This window comes from Pygoscelis adeliae, unplaced genomic scaffold, assembly GCF_000699105.1.
Source record: "Pygoscelis adeliae isolate BGI_AS28 unplaced genomic scaffold, ASM69910v1 Scaffold443, whole genome shotgun sequence".
In the NCBI taxonomy this organism is placed as follows: Eukaryota; Metazoa; Chordata; class Aves; order Sphenisciformes; family Spheniscidae; genus Pygoscelis; species Pygoscelis adeliae.
In genome coordinates, this window is record NW_008824447.1 from 451,895 (window position 1) to 474,758 (window position 22,864).

General features: G+C 44.7%; 1 protein-coding gene across 1 annotated transcript in view; it reads right to left on the bottom strand.

Moving 5' to 3' along the window:
* Positions 1–7,300: 7,300 nt before the first annotated feature.
* The window catches only part of ETV6 (ets variant 6), a 94,384-nt gene continuing 78,820 nt past the window's right edge, over positions 7,301–22,864 (bottom strand). Inside the window, exons 6-8 of the mRNA XM_009321024.1 lie at positions 14,029–14,171; positions 11,092–11,192; positions 7,301–7,767 (exon numbers count right to left, since the gene is read on the bottom strand). Coding sequence (XP_009319299.1) covers positions 7,662–7,767; positions 11,092–11,192; positions 14,029–14,171 — 350 coding nt within the window. The 3' untranslated portion in view covers positions 7,301–7,661. The remainder of the gene's footprint in view (positions 7,768–11,091; positions 11,193–14,028; positions 14,172–22,864) is intronic.

Genomic DNA, 22,864 nt, shown 5'->3' on the forward strand with positions numbered 1-22,864 from the left:
AGCTGTCTTCAGTTCCTTCCCTTTACCTTGTCAAACACCGGGAAGGGTTGACTTGAAAACTTTGTCCATTTAGCAGAGCTTGGCTCCAAGTCAACATCCCCAGGCTAACAGTGTTTATCAGGCGGCAGGAGATCAATTCTAATTCCCGAACAGTTATTGTTCTTCCTGTTGCGGCTGTTCTCCAGCACTTTGAGATGCTGAGAAACTTTATGCACAGGTGTTTGCAGGAGGCAGAAAGATTGATGTGTCCCTGCAGGTTTTATAACTGATCATATCGGTCATAACGACCTCTATTGTCATGCGGGAGGGTGCTGTGTTTTCTTTTTTTCCCCTAAAAGTTGGTTGCAGTTTGTGGGAGCCAGCTCGGTGCAGTCACAGAAAGAGGGTCTGCCTGGTGTTAAACTGGTATCTCAGCCCGGTTCCTGTGCTGGAGCGTATTGATGCTCTGCTGAGGCTGGCAGAGATGCACGCACTCGCTTTTGTTGACAAATGGACCACATTGAAGTAAACGTGTACACTGCTCCAATTCTCTATAGCAATTGCCAGATTGGTTTTTTTTTCCATTTGTATGTTTAGCCTGCCTCAGTCTGACGAGAATCACAAGAAGGTATTGGTGTCCTGCGGAGTGAACCATTACACACAACCTAAGCCTCACCCTTCAGTGGGCAAACTAACCAGGGGCACACGGCGGGCGGAGAGCCGGTCAATAAGCAAACAGGTTGCCCGGCTTATGATGATCAACCGTGGATGATAGCCGTTAAGCACTGTTAGTGCTGTCCTTTTGAGCAAATGAGGGCTGTTACAGCGGGGATACAACATTACTGCCACAGGGGAGGAGGAAAAAGGCTGTTTCATTCACTGGTGACATTGCCACCGTTGGACCCAGCTTGGGCTGAGCGAGGGGGCTGGCGTGGGGCAGGTCCCTGTGTGCTCAGCAGCGAGGCACGCGCTGCTGTGCATGGCACACCGACATCTCTCCGTGTAGGGGACAGCTGGGTGCTGAGCATCCACATCCCGCTCACCTTTTCTTAAGGCAGCAAGGTGAGGAAAGAGCGGATGGGAGGGATGAAGGTGGGAGGACAGGCTCTTGCCCCTCTTTTTCTGCCTTGGCTGCGAAATGACATATAATTTTTGAGTTGGTTGGGGAAAACAGGTAGGAACACCTAGAATGAAGAAACTGATGTGATTTTGTTCACCAGTGGGCACAGTCCTGTCTTACATTTTGTGCCGGAGTTGCAACTGCTCTGGCATTGATGCCCTGGCACCTCATGTCATTCCCTCTTTTGGAAGTAGGTGCTGGGAAGCTTATCCTCCAGCATCGCCCGACTCTCTTTTGGGCTCTTAGGAGGCTGTCCAGTGAGGGGAAAGCTTGAACTGGGCTGCATCCCTTTCCTTCCTCCCTCCCCAGCCTCCTCCTCCTTGCTGGGCCTGGCGGGACGGCAGTGTGCGTTCAGCCATTTCTTTTGAAGCAGCTCATGAAGTAGGGCACCTTTCTCCTATCAGGTGGGTATAATCTGGCATGACTTCCAGTTCTGCTGAGCTTTGCATGGGGTGAGAAGGGATGCTGCTTTCTGCAGCAGAACTGGGCAAGGTGGTGCCCGAGGTGAATCCGGTGTAGCTGGCAGATCCTTGGGTGCATGGGAATCCAGTACGGAGAGAGCTGGCGTGCGGTAGATCCACCTGGTCCTGTGCTATTAGAATACTTACACCGACACACCAATCCTTTCTTTCAGGTGATTAATGAAGCACGCTTGTTTTTTGGCTTCATACCGTGGTAGTGCATCCTCTCTCTCCTTGTGCCCTAACACCTTTCATAGGTGGCTCTTTCTGCATTGCTTGAAGCTGCTTGGGTTTCAAACTGAAGTCAGGATTGCCTGAATGAGTATAAGCCTTTGAGGGGAAAAAAGCATGTCCTTGTTTGCTTGTACCTCACAGGTGGAGTCTCATCTGGGAGAAGTGAAAACCCTTCTGCTAAGTATTACTTCAAGATAGGTTTCTATATAATTAAAAAATGCTGCTGTCAGTACCTCACTGGCAGCCTCTGTTAAGTCCCGGGGGTGCATGGACAGTCATTGAGGTCCTCTTTGACACCCTTGCAAAATCTCTCCTGGTCAGCGCTGGGGAGCGTTACAGAGGAAGAGTGCACTGTCATGCCCATGGCAGCCATAGTCTGCAAATGTATGCATCATCCATGATCCCCACGCTGGTGTTGGCCTGGTAGCTTTCCTTTACAGCTGAATTATTTTTGAAAATGGGAGAGGAAAATGTATTGGGCATGCACTGCTGGGCCTCTTTTGTCCTGCAGCCTCCAAAGGATGTTCTCTAACATTTCTCTGGGCTCAAGACTAGTTCTTGAGCTGAGACTAATCCTCACTGGAGCGATAGCCAAAACCACTGAGAACTTCCTCCATGTGCCTTCAACCTGCAGCATTTGCTATTGTTCAGAGTGCACAGAAAGCTGTGAGAGGGTGTAGGATACATCTATTTCCTCTTCTAAAATGAAGGGAAATGGCCTGAAGGGACTGAATTACTGAGCAACACACTTCGTTTCCTTCTTGCTTGATGTCTTGGTTCAGAGAGGGGTTTATTTAGTGCTTACTCCTTTGCCTTGTGGTTTAAAAACAGCAGTGGAAGAAAACCAAGAACGAATACTGTGCAAGGAGCAGCTGAGTGGATAACCCACAGATCAGCCAGATTATCGTGGGGTCATCCTGAGCCGTAGCTGGGATCCAAACGATTTAACCTGCCATGAATTGCTCGCATCAGAGAGCACTAGATGCAGCCTGTGTGCCGCTGACCAGATGTGTTTGCCATGGCGTTTGGTGGCACCTACCTGGAGCAGCGCATTGAGAAACCCTCCAGGGGCCTCACGCTGCCGTCAGCACTAGTAAGGCCACTCCGCAGGAGACAAGGACTGCTGCAGGGAGTGATGGACAGCAGTGAGTGGTTTGTGCTGCCTCACCTTGCTGTCCCCTAAGCACCCAGCACCTGGTGGCACCAACGCCCCTGTGCCTTGCTTGGTTAGGGGTGAAGACAGGGAAATGAGGTCCCCCTATTAGCGGCAGGGTTTCTAGACTGGTTTGCGAAGATGAATACTACAGGAAAACCTCTTGCTCTCAAACTCCTTCACCTGGCCTGTTTAGCAGGATAAAAAAGATGCAACAGTCATCACGCCACCTCATTTTTGGTTTTTGCTTCTATGTCCCCCTCCAAGAGAAGGAAGGAGAACCAGGTACGCCCATCTAGGCACTAGTGGGGTGCTCTGCTCATCTCTCAGGGCAGGCAGCAAAGTAAATACTCCAAGGGACAGCCTTAACTTTTCCAAACAATGCTTCCCAGGGAAGATCCAGGCACTGTCCATACATGTTTCGGCACGGGAAGCCTGCAGGTTCCTTTTCCTGATTGAAAACAGTTGCTCTGTGCTGTACATACTTGGGTACCAGTTTTTAAAAAGGACGGACCTTGTAGCAATGATTGCACCAACAAAATTTGGCATTCCCACTTTTATATTAAATTTTTTTTATTGAGATGATGTAATTACAGGCATTTTAAAAATTATTTGCAACTCACTGGCCCTGAGAATAGGCTTGTTTGTTTTTGTTTTGTTACATTCATTTGATTCAGTCCCTTAGCCCCACACCTTAAAAAAACAAAAAGCCATCATCAATAAAAACAGACTAGAATTTTATTTAAAAAAAAAAGACCTCGAACTGATGCATTCTGGATTTGCACACGGTTGCAGTCTGACAAAGAGATCTGGAGAATGCATGCGTGGAATCTGAAGGGGAGGGTGGCAGCAACTTAGTGTTCACAGAAAGGGCCCCAGTAGTGTTCTTTGGATGGAGAGGCAGTCAAAAGGTTTCAAACTTGCATCAAGAAAAATGTTCTGCTGTGGAACTGCAGCGTGTCCTACCTGACCGGCTTGTGGCTAGTTCAGACTTGTAGCAAGCTGATGGCATTGAAGGTCCCACTTAACTGCACAGTGTGAAGATCCTTTGTTGGGTGTTGAGGTTGGAAGGGACCTCTGGAGGTCATCTGGTCCAACCTCCCTGCTCAAGCAGGGCCACCTAGGGCCAGTTGCCCAGGACCATGTCCAGATGGCTTTTGCGGGTCTCCAAGGATAAGACTCTTTCTCCCTTTTCCCACTTGCTTTGGTGGCAAAGGCAGAAAGTTTGGCTGCTTTGCTGCTGGCAAATTCTACACCGGGAAATCAGAAATTGGGGAGGGGAGGCGGGTGTCAGGGTTGGTGGAAAGACAGTGGTGTGCTAGCCTAGACGGGCAGCCAAGCGTTCCTGTAGCTCAGTGCGTTAATGCTGTGTTTGCACTCCATGTATCTGCCGTTTGGATGTGAGGTAGATGGGAATCTGTCTACTACAGCTGCTCTAGCCTGGTTTTTTGGATTTGTTTTTTTTTTTTTCAGTCATAGCTGGTAAACTTGCTTCCAAGACCCCAAGAGCAGTTCAAATCCTGCAGCTCCCACAGCAGGTCCCAAGCCCCTGCAGTTCTGGCAGCTGCAGCGTCACCCGCGCCACTCTCTGCTGCACCACGCAGACCTGGCAGGAGGCGGGGGACAGCACCGGCCAGGAAGGGCCTCTGTGGGATCGGCCTGCTCCAAGTTCAAAGGCTATTTTCATTCCAACTAGCATCAGCCTTGAGAGAACTTCTTCTCTGTGGTTGTGGTGGAGAAGAAGTTGTCTTAAGATGTCCTTTACATGTGAACTGGAAGAATTTCCAACAGCCACCAAATATTTTTTTCCTTTTGACTTAGAATCTGCAGGTGAAAGTGATTGCATTTTTGGCAAAGGTGAACATTTCCTCTCCAAAATTTCCCCTAGAAAATTTCCCTATGGGACAACATGTGTGATTTCAGAATTCCTTGCTCCTTCCTGTCTTACCCAGTGCCGAGGATGAACTTTGTTTGCTAGCATACACAGTGAGCGTATGGGCTTACACTGGTGGATTGTCTCTCGTTCTCCGTATTTTGCAGTGTGCACCTTGGCCGTAACAAAAACCCGTGGCTCATCAGAGCACTTTACATAGGAAGTCCCTATAATCTTTTTTTCCCCTCACCATCTCGTAACAGTAGCTGCAGCAGGCAAAAGAAAATAATGCAGTTCTGTAGTTGTCACAGCCAGAGCAGTAAAGGATATGACTCGTTCTCTGCACAAACTTGGTTTCTTTCTGCCACTGAACACTCTAAGAAACACAAGAAACCAGCACGAGCCTTTCTTTACATTGATACTCATGATCACACTTCATCCGTCATTCATATTCACCTCTTCACCACACCCTCTTCACCCCAGCTCCTGAGACATGGCCGCAACTTGCGTGCCCGTGAGCAAGGTGACAGAGCAGAGCAACTCCTTGGCCCCTTGGTTTCAAGGGACCTTTGGTTTCAGATCTGTGACCACCGAAGTCCCTCAGCATCTCCCACTCTCACACCTCCTGAGCTTCAAGGACTTCAGAGTCACAGCAGAGACAGGTGACAGGTTGTCTGCTCATCTTTCTGATACACACTCCCGTGTCTTTTCTTTTGAGGCAGAAGAAGTCAAGTACGTGATGTCCTGGGACTTGTAACATATTGACTATGATTTAATAAAAACATGTGGCTGGGAAAAGCTTATGGAGAGACATACACCCTGTCGTATCCATCAGATACTGGCTCTGAAAAATCTCTCCTCTTTGTATGATGCCTATCTACACCCTTAACAAAGCCGTTCCTTCTGTGACCCGTGACTCAGTATTAAGTCTTTTGTGAGATCGGACTGTCTCTGTTTAAACGTAGGGGACACTATTCATTGCCGAGTGCCATTTTTTCCTGGATAGATTAACCCTCTTGTTAAGTATGTGGTAAGATCAAATGTTGTGTTGGTTTAATAGCTGATAAAAGCTCTATCATGGGAATGTACCTTGTTTTTTGGTTGAAACAGATTAGATTAGCCCATTGATCTTTTCCATTTCTAGTATGCGTGTTCCCATAAGAGAGACTTTTTGTTTTAATGAAGTGGTGTGGACGTGCTTTCTTCCAGACACCACGTGATTCACGCACAGTTTCTCTATACATCTTCTCTCTTTGCAAGCACCATTTCTGCTGCTAGATCTTCCTTCCATTAAAACGACCACTGATGATGGATCGCTGGACGCCTGGACACCACAGACTTTCCTGTCATGGTGGCCCAAGCAATGCGAAATGAAAAAGGCCAGTAATTTCTCTCGTACTGGGCATCAAGGACTGCTGAGCTTCCTGCGACCAAACTAGGCATAGCTCTTCGCCTCATGCAAAGCACCCTCAGTGCAGCAAACCAAATTGGGGGTGTAAAAAATGGGGCACCTTGCAACCAGAACAAAACCAAAAACCAAGAAAGCAACACGGCTGCAGGGTTTCTTTTTTTCTTGTCTTTTAAATCATGTTAAAAACGGGCAAGCTGAGACAAACTCCCTTGATGGCAGAGCTGTGGGGTGGGGGAGGGTAGTGGGAGGCATAAAAAAAACAAATTTCAAAACAAAGCCAAAATCAATTACAAGATATAAGTATAGCTATTTGGTCTCCAGTTCTCTACCATCAGTTTTCAGATTGGTGAATCATCTACCTCTCCAGCAGCACAAAATGATCCTGGAGAGGTTTCTGAGTAATACAAACCACGTGATGGGTCCCTTTGCTTTCTCCCTACGATGTAAGGAACAGTCCTTCACCTTTCACCCCAAAATTGCTAGAAGGTATAAGAAACACCCCTCCCTTTTGTAATTACAGATGCTTCAGCCTTTGCTTTTTTAGAGAAAGCTTTGAGCTGAAATTCTGCATTGTGGATATATTGTGGGGGTTACATATATATACATATATATGAGAAACGTTTCTATATATACACATATATATATGTATTTGTCCTTGCCCCTCCCCCCGCCCCGCTCATGTCAACATCAAGTCTATTGCAGAGGTTTGTCACATTTATTTTTCTCCTCCCCGGAGCACTTAGGTGATTGGTTTTGGTCCATATTCCAGCAGTTAAGAGCCACTTGCAGGACTCATTGTGAGCCCACGCTATGCTGGGATGATACCCCAGCCCATACGTGAAGGGTGACTCCTCTTCATTTGACAGGTATGTGTGGTAAATTCTTTTAGTAGCTTCAACACATTTCCCAGTGGCAGCACATGTAAATTGATCCGAGCAAACTGGAACCTTTGAGCAAATCCCTTCTGTGTTGCTATTGTTTTATGCGGTGTTATGTCATGAGACTTGCACAGAAAATAAGAGCGCTCTATTTCCATAGGAAAGCCTTCCAAAAAAAAAAAGCATAATCTGACGTCTTGTCCTATGTGAGATACGGAAAGTCAAACTGCATGTTTATTAGGGAAAAAAAACAACCCCCCCCCCCCCCCCCCAAACTGAAACAAACCAAAAAGAAAGAAAGAACTCAAGGGAGACTTTGTAGGAACAGTGAAGTAGTGCGTAAGTCCAGGCTTTCTCCCCTTTACTTTTCTGCCAGCACCACTTCTGCCTGTTAGTTTGTTTTGTTAAGGTGCTTCAGGTCCTGCGTGGTCTTCAAGCTAAGCGGCAACCCCAAGTACTGCTTCTGTGTTGTTGCTTCCCCTCCCAAACTGTGCCAGCCATCCAGGCAGATGTTTCTCCCGTGGACCCACAGAGGCGGTGCACCAGTTCCCTTCAGCACTCATCTTCTTGGTATATTTGTTCATCCAGTTCCTGGGATTCAAGGTGCTCGAGGCGGTCTGTTCGGCCACTCATAATCTCATCTGGGGTCTTCATGAACCTGCAAAACAGAGAAACAAGTGGATTTCCCAGCGGTCTCAGCTTTTACCTTCATCAAAACATTGAGGCCCCTGAGCTCTACAGCTTCCAAAATCATCTTTGCTGTATCCTCCCAACAACTTAGTATTTTCCAGCTTCTCCCCAGCCCACTGGTGTCTTCCCTCCTCCATACCTGGAAAGGAAACTGAAAAAATCACAGGTATTTTCCCCTGCTCCTTGAAAGTCCAAATCTGAACCAAACCCCATAGTCTTTTCCAAAGAATGGTATTTTCTTCTTCTCCCTCATATCGTTTGCTGTTGTCATGTAAGATGACAGTATGCCATGGGTACACTCATTTATGTGTCTGGTGACAGAAACATTAAAAACCTTTATGGCCAGCCCATTTCAAAGCAAAAGCACTCGCAAGGCGTGGAGAGGCGGAGGGCTACTGGTTTGTGCAGGCTTGTGTGTAGGTGAGCGAAGAGGAATATGAAACACCAAAGGAACAGTGGTGGAAAAAGCCAAGGACCAAGTCAGAACAAGTTCTGGGAAATGGAAAAAGCCCTGAAAGAAAAAGCTTTTGGGCTAAGGAACTGTGAGCAAAGACAGTCTCTTCCTGTGTGATTGCTGCAAGTGTAATTGTAATGAAGCAGTATCCTCTGTAAATGAATGCCACGGCTCCCAGCACTAATGTCTTGATGCAGTAAGTCTGTAGGGGGCTAGAAACAGAAACTGCCTCTGGGGAGGCATGGCAGCAGTAGGAAATGGGAAGGGACATCCACCGGCCTGCAGATCACGTCTGCAGTCTTGATCTTTGCCAGGATGCTTTTGTGTACTACTGCACAGAGATAGCACGGAAAAGCTCTGCTTTTTCTTCCTGAATTTAATGGTGTAGGAAGAGAGAGTGAGTGGCACAGGAAGGATGAAATCCTAGTTTAAACACAAATCACTTTCCTAACTCATAAGTACTTCTGGAGAAATTAGGATGAAAGATGTTTATGCTGGAAGTGTTACAAAATTTCACAGTCTTTCATTAACGATGTGCTGGCTAACATTCAGCAGTACCAAATGTGTTAATCAGAGGAGCTGATTTTATTTCAGGTTGATGATATGCTCAGTATCCTTGCTCCAGTGAAAACAAAACCAACTGACCTCGTTACTATCACTGACCCAGAAAAATCACTGCTGAAGCTCATGGGCGAGACTTGCCCCCTCTTCTGCCTCTGAGGTTATAAAGCTGAAGGCTTTCCATCTGAAAAATCTGGAGTCTCTCAGCAAATGCATAGCACAGCCTGGAACTAACCTTTTGCCACCACTTCTAATTTTGGAAATCATGTACACATATGCATTTAGGAAAAAAAAAAAGGCCCGTGACTCACTGCTGTGTCACTCCGATTTGTATGCTGGAAGAACACTGCTGATCTAAATGGTGTTACGGTGGTGAAAAACTAGCGCACAGAAGTGGTAAATCAGTCCCTGGCTACACAGTGAAAACGCACCAAAGCCTATGGGCCAGACTGTGCCCTGATTTAAACCCTGTGTTCATCTTGTTGATCTTGCGTGAGGATGAAATCAAAACAGAGAGTGATCCCACTGCCCTCCCTACGTTCTGTCTGCTCTGTTTCCTAAACCATGTGGGAAATGGGCTGATGTGAACTGTACTGCAGTACTTTGGGTATTCTTTCTGGTCTTTTAAGTCATGTCAAGAAACTCAAAGCATGGGTATTTGTAATAGCATTTGATTAAATTTTAAAAGGCAACCCAGAACTACAAGCTAATGAAGAAACAGTATCTGTGACCTCTTTTGTTGCAGAAGACACTCAGGCAACCTATTAGAAATCCCTTCTCTGACTCCATTTTACTTAAAGCTCTGTACACATATCTGCAGATGACAACTGCCTGCATGTTACTTATAAAGTCACATTTCCTATTATTTCTGTGCTTACGAGAAATAGCCAAGAAAGGCACATTAATGGCTTGATTTTTTGCAGCTGTTCTTCTTTTTCTCTTCAGATATAAATAGGTCTAAGAAAACAACATCAATAAGTTTTTATTGGGAATTGTGCAAAAAATGCTTTGTTGTTGTTTTTTTCCAGTTTCCGAAGGAAATGAGATTTATATGCTCATGTTTTATGCTCCCTGGTGACCTTTGAATCTGTTGGTCAATTTTGGGCAAGTCTGACAGAGGAACTGAGGTCTCCAAGGGTTTTAAGTTTCTACAGTTTTGAGAAAATAGGCAGCCTGGTTGAGAAGAGATGGACTTCTGTTTTGTTTGTGCCCCCACCAAAGGAGAGGCTCCAAGATAAGCACGTTCACTGTTCAGCATCACAGAATTCCCCTGGGGCAGCGCAGTCTTCACACAAGGCCATAGCTATCCAGGCTGCCTTCATTGGTACTGCTGCTGATGGAGCAACCTTGTTTTAACTTTCTGCAAAATATTAAAATCACGCAGTTGATTTTGCCTGTGATTCTTTCTTCCCTTCACTCTCTTTCCCCCATCTAAGTCTTCTTCTAAGAGCTGACATAAACAAGACATTCCACAGAAACCTTTTCAGCTGTAGATAGTTTGCGTGCTAATGCAGTTCTGTTAGCTATTTAAGAAAACAAACTCCAAGACTGCCTTCCTATTGATATCATTTCCAAGCACATTACTAGATCCAGACCACTGACATCAAAGCAGTCTTTGGTCTGAGTTCAGTGCTCTGTGGGTCAGACGTACGCACTAGGATTTGCTGGTCTTGTCTGAAAAGAACTGGAGTGCTCTCACTCTCTGCCAGCCACACTCAAGTTTGTACAAGTAACTTCCCTGCTTTACGCTGTTTCGGGCACTATTTCCTAAATTCTTGGTTGTATCATCCAATCCGATGCATTAGGTTTTATGAACAGCTCTTGCAGGTCCCTCCTTCCTTGAAGGCAGCACCGCTGAAGACATGGTCATCAGCACTTCTCTTCTGTGATGCTGATGCACTTGAGGAAATGCCTGATCCCTGCTTAGCTTTCACCGGCAGCTGTGTCTGAGAAGTGAATTTGGAGTGGGTTTTCCAGCACCTTGGCTGAGATCATGAATCATTTAGCTAAGGTTTTAAACAATGGCGCAGCCTGCTTGAAGTGAGTGAAAAGACTTCTATTGACTCCACTGATCATTGAAACAGGCCTGTATTTTTGTAAATTGGTGCAGTTGCCTTGAAAGCTGGGAAGCCCTGGTCTAGACAGCTTTTACAAAGATATGCCCATTGTCACCTGTGTTACAGCTGTGGCAATGAAGTATTCCACACACAATTCCATCCTCCATCTTCAAAAACTAATTGTCTGTAGAAAGGAATGGCAACGAAAAGAAAAAATTACCTGAACAAAAGCCTTTGTCCTGGCTCCTTCCGGATAATATTTAGTTTGTAGTAGTGGCGTAGGGCTCTGGACATTTTCTCATAAGTCATATTTGTTCTGTTCTGTTTTTTTCAAAAGAAAAAGGAAAAACGTGGTGAGATGACTCATTAAAACCTTCCTAAGCCCCAAAAGAAGTTGCAGAACTATCACAGCTAGCTAAAGTAACCAAGTCAGTTCAAGAAATTACATGTTCCACTCTTCTGCTGTTTGCAGGCCCATCCTGCCCCTCCAGCCCTCATCACCAAATTTTTATGGGTCTCTTTTCATACAGGGCAATTTAAGCAAGAAAGCCTAACAAAAGTTCCAGGTGCGGTTTGTCTACAGTTTCTTGGATCACAGCTAACAAAAGGCTTCATCAACCACAAGAGGAGACATTAGATGGAGGGAGATGCTCATGCCAAGTGCGATGTGACAGGCCTGTTCTTAATGAAACCATCTTTTGTAAAAGCATAAGAACAGTGGCTAATAGACTGAATCTGTCAGCAGTCCCTGCTAAGAGTGCTGTTCCTCTGGGATTCCCCTCCATTAACTAGTTAATGCTTACAGAGCACTGTGGAGATTGACAGCCTGTTTCTCCTCTTGTTATACGGGTATAAATCAAGAAGCCCATTAGGTTGCACATCTGCTTCTATGACAGAGGATCCCCTTCATTTTGGGAGCTGCTGACCCCAAAGGCCATAGCCAGAGCACTGCAGGGTGACTGAGGTATGGCCCTGCTGAAGCTGAGTGTCATAAGGCAGAAGTGATGGGCACTGTCAGAGCTGTATGTGGGCAGTCCTCATAGTACTGACTTGGGATAGCAGGATCAGTCCCTTAGGCTACATCTACATGAAGAGCATTTTTCTGGTACAAGGAGGAGCACTGGTTACTATGCTGGCAAAGAAACTCCCAGCAGAGAGACAACTATACTGGCAAAGCCGTGTTTGCACGAGTATAAACCAGCCGCCTTGCCATGGGCAAAACATGCCGAACTAGTAGAAGCATGCTTTTGCTCTGTGAGCCTCCATGTTAGGAGTTTGGCTTGGCACAGCTCTGTCAGTCCAAGATTAGGCAGAAGTCTGTAGTGTTGACCTGACTTTATTAAATGAGACTGATCCACCTAAAATGCCCCCTAAGAGCAGATCTCCTCTGCTTGCCCTGACTGCAACAGCTCTGCTAAGGGAGGCCACATAAGTTGCTCCTGTGGCAATTAAACACTAACAATGACAATGTTTTCCTTGCAAAATCTAGACTCCGCTCATCGGGAAGCCCTCTGAAATACCATGTGTGCTTTTTCCATTTCTTACATGCTAAAAGGCCGCTGCATTTCCCAAGTGGCTAGTGGTCTGAAGTAGCTTCAGTTTTAGACACCCAACATGAGACGTGATGACAAGGCCTGATCATTAACATGGAGGTTGGGTAAGGGCAGAACTCTCCATTCCCAGTGTTGCAGCCCAAGACCTCTAAGACAGATGTTCTTGTAAGCAATGAGTCACATGAGAAAATCTTGACCTTATCAAGATTATAGGCCATGTATACTCAAATATAGAATCACAGAATAGTTGAGGCTGGAAAAGGTACCTCTGGAGATCACCTAGTCCAGTCCCTCTGCTCAAAGCAGGGTCAACCAGAGATGGTTGCTCAGGACTGTGTCCGGTTGGGTTTTGAACATCTCCAAGAATGGAGACTCCACGGTTTCCTCTGGGCAACCTGCTCCAGTGTCTGACCACCTTCCTAGTACAACAGTCCCACACCTGGGGTCTCATGAAATGTAACAAGGGGAAATGTAAAGTCTCACACCTCCCCACGTCATTCCTGCCCAGGTGGAGGACTTTACATTGCCACCTATTAAGTTTCATGAAATTCCCGTTAGCCCATTTCTCCACCATGTCCAGGTCCCTCTGGACAGCAGCACAACCCTCTGGTCCATCAGCCACTCCTCCCAGTTTTGTATTGTCTGAAAACTTGCTTAGGGTGCGCTCTGTCCCATCATCCAGGTCATTAATGAACATGTTAAATGGTACTGGCTCTAGAATCAATCCCCAGGGTAACATCACTACCGACTGGATTCTGTGCCGTTGACCACAACCTTTTCAGCCCAGCAGTTCAGCCAGTTTTCAATCTACCTCACTGTATTCTTGTCTAGGTCATACTTCATTAGTTTGTCTATGAGAATATTATGGGAGACAGTCTGAAAAGCCTTTCTAAAGTCAAGGTAAGCTACATCCACTGTTCTCTCTGCATCCACCAAGCTAATCATTTCATCACAGACAGATATCAGGGTGGTCAAACATGATTTCCCTTTTGTAAATCCATGCTGACTACTCATATACTCATATGAATATACTCATATGCATATACTCATATAGATATATCTGTACATACTCAGCCCCAAACTGCAAAGATCAGTAACTGCTTTCCAGAGAACAAAGCAGAATTACCCTCTTAAAAGGAAATACATAATCCTGCAGCATTTGGTGTCTGTCACAGGACAGCGTGTGAAATCTGAACGTTGGTGCAGACAGGAACTCAGACAGAAAGCTCCTGCCGAGATGTAGTATACAGCTCCTTGTAGACCACATCTAACCAGAACATCCTTAGCATCAGGTTTCAGGAAGAAATGAGATGCCTTGAGAGAGAAGGACCGTTAATTCTTGCACTCCTCGTAATTTTATAATTAAATGCATTTATAACTAAATGCCTTTAAACCAAACCAACAGGTTCTCTATATGAAGGATAGGTTTTAGTGCTTGAGGCTGGATGCTTTATATTTCTAATGTGCGTAGAATGAAAGATTACAACTTTCCAGCAGTAGTTTATATGCACATGCTTTCTTCCTTTTTCCCCTGTTTATAAATGAATCCTGTGATGTTACAAGAGGTGAAGTGCTGCAGGAGGAAAATTGCATTGCTTCCTTACCTTGTGGTTTCCCCACAGCCGGGCCAGCCCGTTGGGATCCACTATCCGAAATATTTTGGATTCCTTATCTTCCCATCGGATGAAATTTTCGTACCGGCTGTCAGAAAGCAGCTGATAAACATAATCCCAAAGCAACCTACAGTCTGTGAAGAGAGGAGCAGAAAATATTGACTTTTTTTCCTTAGGATTAATTCTGGAAACTTTTGGGTGGATGTGTAGTGAAAGGACAGTTGGGATCAGGGCTGAAACAGCTGCTGCAATCTGAAATGCAAATGGCTTGGCTGGTATCAACTGATGTTTGCAAAATGTACTGGAATATACAGCCTCTTCTGATGCATCCTAGTCCTTCTGACACTGACTGAGCATCTTTATCACATTAAAAGCTGCATGACATGACCTGCTGATCTTAGTTGTGTGTTTATTGTACTGATGCACATAAACTACCACTGTTGGCCCTGATACTGTTGCTGGCTGTTTCAGTGGGGAAATCAAGAATCCTGCAACCCGCTCTCCCTGCTTGAGGTTGCCCCTTTCTGTGCTAACATGAGGAGTCTAAAGCATGGGCAATATTACAGCTTTCCGTTGTATACTCCATGTGATATAAAATTGACATCTTCTACCATTTTTTAATTTGCTTTTTGTTTTATTTTTTAAGGTTCCTGAAAAAAACCCAAGTATTATAATTACTTGAGTGCTATTGAGAGGTTAAATACTTTCTATTTGGATAATTGAATTCAAATTTCCTCTTGGCAAACACTCCTTAGGTCGCTAATTAAAGGTCTAACAGATACTTAGGTTTTAGTTTAGTGTTTTTCAGTTTCATGGCAGTCTCTTGAGACTGGGGAATCCAAGAGCTAAGCTGCTCCTACTTCCTGCTTGCAATGTGTGTGTGTGCAGCACAGCATAATAACTGGCAACTATGAAATATGGAAAGACAATTGCACAGAGCTGGGGGTTCTGCTGCTGTCAGAAACAACAGGGTTTTTATAGCTCAACTGTCCAGATCCCACAGATGGCCGTATAGATGCATTTTACTTTGAACGCAAAACCAACCTCTGAGAGATGACTTGCTACAGTGGTTAAAGGGCAGGCAACCAAAGGCATCTAGCGTCCAGGTGCTAAAATGAATTCTTGTCAGCCTGTCTTTCTATTCCTGTCTGGGGTTGGTACGTGTTACGTGGGGATGATGACATGTTCAGTATGAGAATATAAAATGCTTTTTGAAAAGGGATAGGAATAACATATTTAATGAGCACATCTGAAATTGTCAGAGATATTAACATTATTGATGGTATTTCCCATTTTCAAACTGTAAAGAGTATCTCTGAAACCTGTACTGTCTCTAAAACCAGAGCTTAGTTTGCCGGTGCCCTTACTATAGACTCTCCCTACAAAGAACAAAGCAGTGCGTTTTGAAGAGATGACATCTGGCAAAATTTGCAGGTTTCCGTTCTAGCTGAAACCTACCCCGATGGTCACCTCATCCGTGACATCTACAAGAGGAGGAATGTGACAGGAAAGAGCCAGTCAGATTTTTTGGTTGGAAAAACCTTATTTTCATTAACATTTTTCACAGAAAAATGTCCATTCCCATTTGAAATTTTTCTGGGTTTTAATTTAAAAAATGAAACCAATTTCAGTTTTTTTCATTCATGGATGCGACTGTTGTTCAGTGATAGCTTCCTCCCTCTCACCCAGAATAAGGTACCTGCAGCTGGGACCAGGACAGAAAATAATTCTCCTCCGCGTGCATTTGCCAATGAACAGCCTGGACAGGTCCCTTCTTGGCACATGGATGCAGAGAAGCCTTCCTTTCCCTGTCCCCCCACCCCAAGTCGCATACGTAGCCCAGCTACCTACCCCACAGCTGTGGATACCAAGCAGGTAGCTGGCTGCAATTAAACACTGCAATGCCAAACACTGCTGCAGCTAACCCCTTGTGCGGCTCTGGGCACAAGTGACTTCCCCTGGACTACGCGGGAGGTCTGTAGAAGAGCATGAAATTGAAAGTCCCAGACTAACACTGTAATTTCTGTCATCTTTCCTCTCACAAATTCACAAAACCCAGTTCTTCCATCATCTTTCCATCAATAATTTTTCTCACACACACACACACACACACACACAGAGTCTCCTAGACATGCACATATTGGAAAAAACCTTTTCTAGACTTCATTTATAAGGAACAAGGGAAGGGAGATTATATTGCTCTACTGGTTTGTGCCTTTTAATAATGTGGGAGGTGCTCAGGTAATAGCATAGTAAGGGCCACGTAAGTGGTTCCTTGACACACATGCAATTAATTCTCGAACTCTTTCAATGAAAGACTGTATAGAAGATGATTTTTTAGTGCAAGAATCTTAATTTAAAAAAAACAACAAAAACTTTAACTGTCTTTTTTTTATTGTCCTTTTCCTTCAATTCCTCTAGGTCTGACTCCCCAGGGCATATTTTACCAGTTGATCAGAGTTGGTAATACTGCTGCATTCCAAAAACTAACATTTTTTTTTCATCATCCTATGTAATCTGTGATAACTTTAAGAACAAAACCTGCATAGTCTATGTCAACAATTCATGCTGAATTCACTGTTTTAGAGCAGCTTTTCCTAAAGATCTCCATGCTTTCTTTCTATCCAGTCCTTCGTTAAAATCACTCTAAAGGTGATGTGATTCCCTAGGTCAGCAGTGAATCATTCACCACGACCATCAGTGGGCAGTACTGGGCTAAACACCTGTGGTGGGCTCAGGCTGGCCCCACCTCATCTGCAAGAGAGGTCTGTCTTGGTGGGAGCAGTTTCAAACTGGAAAACATTCAATTAGCTGATATTCGTCAAAAAAAAAAGAGACACTTTTTGGCCAAGGCAGGAGTTTATTAGAAACCCAAAGGAAGAGAGGAAGGACGAGTGGGTCTGTTGTTGAACCAGAGCTTTTGGACTGTGCTGGAAGTTTGCTGAGGTGGTTGGTTGGTGTACGGCCCCACTGGGAGAGCACTGCGGGAATTCGCCATCCCCATGTCAGTCATTTGGTTTTGCTTGTGCCACTACTGCTAGTCCTGGAAGGAGTGGCCCTCCTTGGGGTCAGCTGGAGGGATGGCGCTCCCGCAGAGGCAAGGCAATGTCAGGTTCTGTCATATTCTTGAATGCGCAGCCCGGTGCAGACACCCTCCAATTATAGCAACTTACAGCTAATACTTACAGTTCTGCAGAGATATGATTTACCCTAAATTTTACTTTCACTTCATTATTTGCAACATGTGATGTTATTTTTAATCGGTAGTATACTGCTGTAACTATGCTCTAGAAAATTTCCAAGTATATAAATACAACTCTTACTGATGGGGATGGCAGACCCCTAATATCTTCTCTACAGTGGCCCCTGGAATAGTTTCAAGGAGCTGATGACTCCTTGGCAGCTGACCGGAATTGCACATGCAATGTGCATCACACTGTGCCAGGGCTGCACATTCACCTCAGTGCAGCTAGCAAGTAAATTCTAGTCGAACCTAATGGGTTTGGTTATTTTCCATTGGCTGTCATTACTTCCCCCCCACACAAGGGTACCCCCCTCCTTCACAAAAACAAGAAAGCACAAAAAAATTCAGCCCAAGATGCCTGAGTGGCAAATTATTGGACTAACAACAGAGCTTCAGACTTTGAGAAGAGGTAGGATTCAAGTGCAGATTTGTTTTTTGTTGTTCACTTAATTTTTAGAATGGATTCAGGCTAAGCTTGAATATAAATATTCCTCAAATGAGAATAACTCAGATCTGCATCTTGAGATCTTCACAAGAAAAGTCCCAAGTGATCAAGGGCCCCATCCCATATTCTAAACTGACTGAGCTGCTCAGACTTGCAGAGGTATTTAGTAGGCTGGTGGAATTTGCAAAAAAACCCAACCACCCAAGCATTTTAGACCACTAAATCTCTGTTTGTTTCAACAAGAAAACTGAAAATTCTTGAAAATTCTGCTTGGCTCCTACAGCCACTTAAAAACTCATCTTCAAAAGCTACACTTGTCTATTAGCAAATTTAGGTATACGGCTGAGTTGCAATAATTCAATGAGCTGGCATGCATCAGTGCAACTGTGGCAACTGTGTCTCAGGCCACTGCAAATAGGAAATAAAAAGCATTAGCTTTAAACACCAGTAGAAAAGATTTAGGCTTACTGCACCTCCTTACCTCTGCTGAGAGCTATGAGCATGCACACTGTTAGGTATCATGGACCAGCTGATGATTGGCAGCACAATTTAGTTAAATGTATAAGCTCTGTTTGCAGATTACCTAAATCAGTTTGCCTTCTTTCAAGTTTCACATGGGAGACCTTTAGGAATTTGAGCATAGGCACTCAGATTTTTTTTGTTTTTAACCACAAATGATTTACACCCTGGGTATCTTTCTCCACAGATTGCACGGTAAAAAAATACGAGGTTCTGGAGGGGTCTCTCTGACTGACAGAGGAGCAGCAACTAAATAATCTACCATTATTAGGCCAGTAGAGACCATCTTTAATAGGACAATAGAGACTACAGGTCAAAGACTACCTGATAACTCTTAGCGAGCGTAATGAATTTGGAGTATAGTAGAGCCCATTTGGAGTAAATAGCAGCCTGTGAAACTGGTGAAAACCCAAGAAGAGGCAATGCTAGAAAATGCTATTAAAAGGAGCTTCTCCACTGGGAAAAGAGACACCTCCACAGAAGTGTGGTGAAGACAATACAGAAAGTAGCATCCTCCAGGAAGGTCAAACCCATTACATGTATTTTCAGGAAGGATGGAGAAACTGAGAGAGGGACTTGGTTGTGGGATGGGGAGGGACTGGTGGATGGTTGTTTTGTAAGTGTAAATCACTTGTCTGAGGCCAGTCTGGATGGTGTGAATGACTCCACGAAGACTAAATCACTTCCTTGGCTGTCAGAAGGCCTCCAAAGGAGCAGTCATATGGGGGGGACTCTCCACAGGGTGTGTGTTGGCTAGTGAGCGATGGCAAGAAAGCACATGGATGTTCCTGAGGCCCAGCAAATTTAAAAGTGTGGGAGATCGAATAGGGGAGTTGAGTCAGGGCTGGTACCTTAATTGTTTGGGCATGCTGCAATTTCCTGCCTTTTGGCTAAAATAAGCTTACTTAGAAAGTAACTGTCTCTGTAGCACAAGGAAACATCATTTTCCCCTAACGCACACATGTACTGTTTTTTTAAAGTGAACTCAGATGGTTGAACTTTGTACAATCTGAAGGTAAAGGGATTTAGCTGTGGAGAGAGCTGGGACCGAGAGGCTTTAAGGTGATGTGGTATCAAACAACCTAGCCAAAGTGGGAAGGTGGTGAACGGGTCCAGCAATGCGGTAGGGCTCCTGAAAGCAGGCATTTCCATGTCCCACCATTTTCTCAGCTGTACTGCTGGGCAAGACTGAACTACGTAATTAGCCAAGAATTAGGGCAAACTGTACCTTCAAATGGAGAGGCACGGCTACAACTTTCTTCCTGCAGTTAATGCTTCTAGAGGGATTTTTATAGTTATGCACAAGGTAGTGATAAGGTGTAGAGTACTTAGCTGGCTCTCAAAATGTCCCCCATAAGCACTGCCCTACATGTGCAAGAGGCAGCAGTTTCACGCCCTGCTAATAACAGCCATGTATTGTACAGTCCTGAGGTCGGCAGAGATAGAGTAAAGCCTTGGAGGCTGCCTGCCCACTCAGTCTCGCGGCTGCTGCTTGGCTGCCAGGGTTGACACTAGGCACAAGAAAAATAAGCAGCTGCACAGCCCTGGAGAGGGTCGGGGAGAGGAGACAGAGCACTTGGGGTTTGAGGAGTAGGAAGAAATCTCTCCCATAAACAGCAATTGCTGGCTTTAAACCCCACTGATAGCAGCAAGCTTGCCTCCGCGCTCTAGTTTTAACCCCTCCTTTCACATGGCAGAAGTGCGCAAACCTCAGCCACTCCTCCTTGGCATGGTAAAATTCAGTTTCTCTTCTCTGGCTGAAAAGCTCTGTTTACTGCCCACACTTACAGCACTGCTTTGGTAATGTTACAAAAAAGGGGAGACTGTAATATCATCATTAAGAATCCCCTGTGACCGTCAAACAGACACTGTGTGAGTGGAAGCATGTATTATAGAGTCTTCACTTCAAATATCCTTTAAGTCTATAGACACAGCCTTCTGAATATACACCGGCATATAAATACTTCCTAATGGCTATATGATAGCAAGACATATATCCCTTAGCATTGAAACACCATCTCAGAATGATCTATAAATTAAACATTATGGACCTTAGGTTCCTAGTATCTTGACACTTGACCAGCCATTATGAATGACTTCTCTAGTATCATTTGGCCAAGGTGGACACAAGTCCTGATGTTGCAGTAGTGAGAGGTCTTACATCTGTGCTCCCTTAGACTAAATAATGCTGCTAACAGTATAGGCATACACATGCTAAAGACCTATTTTGTTCAGAATATAACATTCTCCTGCACTGCAATATTTCCTAAAACACACACTGCATCTGAAACCCCTTTTGTTTAAGCGAGGCCCATGGCGCAGAAGCAGAGCTGGCCCTCTTCATGTATCAACTACCAAAATCCTCTCTTAACCACAGAAATGTTTTGCGAGACCCACCCACGTCTTGCACTGAAGATCATTATATAAAATGCATTTGGTCTGGCTGATGACTGACTTGGAAACTAACATGGCTTCACAGAGGAAGAGATCATGCCAAAATAACGTTGTCATACTCCCTCTGACATCAGCTGAGGCCTTACCCCTTGCTGAGTAGGTTAGCCTAAAATTTCTCTAGCATGATATCATTTGACTTAAATGGTTCTGTGATTTCTACCAGCTGAAGAGTTCTCCCAAGTTCAGCCCCCTTTATTTTACAAGGTGATTTGTGCTTCAGCTGCATTTGTTCACAGTGAAGCAAACAGCAGCTGTTCACAACTGAGACTAATGAACAGAACTTTTCTAGAAGTTCTCTGGTACTCTGGTTTCCATAAGCACACCTGAAGTCTGGTTAGGATAGCTAATGTGGTGATGCTCACAGTATTAAAATGATGAACTGGTAAAATTCAGCTGGCCATAGCTGCTGCAAGAAGGTTCTGATCTCCCTTCCATTTTATCCTCCCTTCCTCCTCCTGCTGCTTACCTTGTGCTGGCTCTGTTGTTAGATCTCTCCGTGAGCTGACTTAAATCACTTAAACACAAGAAAACAAATCCTGCAGAAAACACCAGCCGGCTTTCTGCTATTTGAGAGCTCAACCTGCCTGCAGGAAGATCTACTGAATGCTAAAGCCAGCACAAAGAAGGTGGCAAGAGTACACTGGTGGAGCAGACGAGGATGGGGAGGAAAGAGGAAGAGGCCCAGAAAGCCCCGTGGACCTTCAGCCTACTGTCTGTGATCATCCTCCTCGCCTGAGAAGGTCAGTAAGTCTCTCAGAACACAATAGTACTTTGGGGCATCTGGAGTTGTTTAAACTGTAGCCAGAACCAAGAAATCACAAAGGTTAATGGCTGTTCACTTGTATGGAAAATAAAAAAGATTGGGAGAGAACTCCTACATCCTGACTTGGTTTAGGCTTGCCATGGAGATGAACTTTAATTGCATTTTAACCACATCCTATACTGTGCAACAGGCAGAGCTTTCTGGACAAGCCAAATGGACCTTCGGGCTATCTAACTGGTACATGAAGCTCATCAGGCTGGCTGATACTGTTATTTGTTTCAGGAGTATGGTGAGAACTACTCGGCTAACTTGCTCTCATCACACAAATGGAGAGGGAGGAAAAATAAAGATGGTGCAAAGGAGAGGGAAGACATATGGCTGGACCTTATCAAATCAGCTCCTGTATTACTGCTGAAAGCCTTTTCTGTGGCAAAAAAATACATTGGGAAAACAACAGACAACACACTGAGGAAAAAAAATGCTACAGTAGGATTACTGCTGTGTTGAGACACAATCCAGCCTCAATATCTATCTAATTCCATGGCATACTTATTTTAGCAGACAAAACTACAAGAAAAAAGTAACCAAGTCTCATGATTAAAGGGTTAAATGGCTCTGAGGACGGAGGGAGCATTGATCCTGAGATGGAGCAGTCCTGCTCATCCCTATATGGTAATCTGTGTCCAGGTTATTGAGGGAAAAGAGTTTTCTTTCCGTGAATGTTGGCTGCTGTTGGAAGCAGGATGGTAAACTGGTACAGTAAAGCCAATGTTTCTATGTGGAGAAACCTCTTGACAGACAACTGTTTGTTCAGCTGAGTAAATTCAAGCTGGGGCTGAGGAAAGAGATTGCCAGATCGCACAATACAACAGTTGTATGTTGCTCCTCTCTTGTACCCAAATGTCAAGTGGGAGATCAGGCAGAAGAAGAGCAGAAACCTGAGACTGTGATGCTGCAAACAGTTGTGCTGTGAGGTTGTAAAAGTAACACAGAAAGACGAGGCCAAGCTCTGTCTTTGGCAATAAAAACGTGTAAGGGGAAGGAGGATCCAAAAGGTTCACATTCCTCATATGATTGTAGAAAGAGCACACAAATCACAAAGAGTATGTAATGGATGGCCCAGAGACAGTCTGATAGATGAAGACTTTGCAAGCTAAAGTCTGTTCTATTAAAAAATGTCTTTTTTTTTTTCCCCCTGTCCTGTTCTCCTGCTCCATCTCCCCATACCCACCAAAAAGACAGGTATTTCCAGTATTAGCTTCAAATGTTGTTCTCTTCTTGCTCCACCACAATGGTAGAAAGCACTCTTCCATTTATCTTGCTAAAGAAACCTGCCTCTGATCCTCCTGTGACTTTTCCTCACCGTTATTGCTCATGTAGGGCAATGACTAGGAAAAGGGAA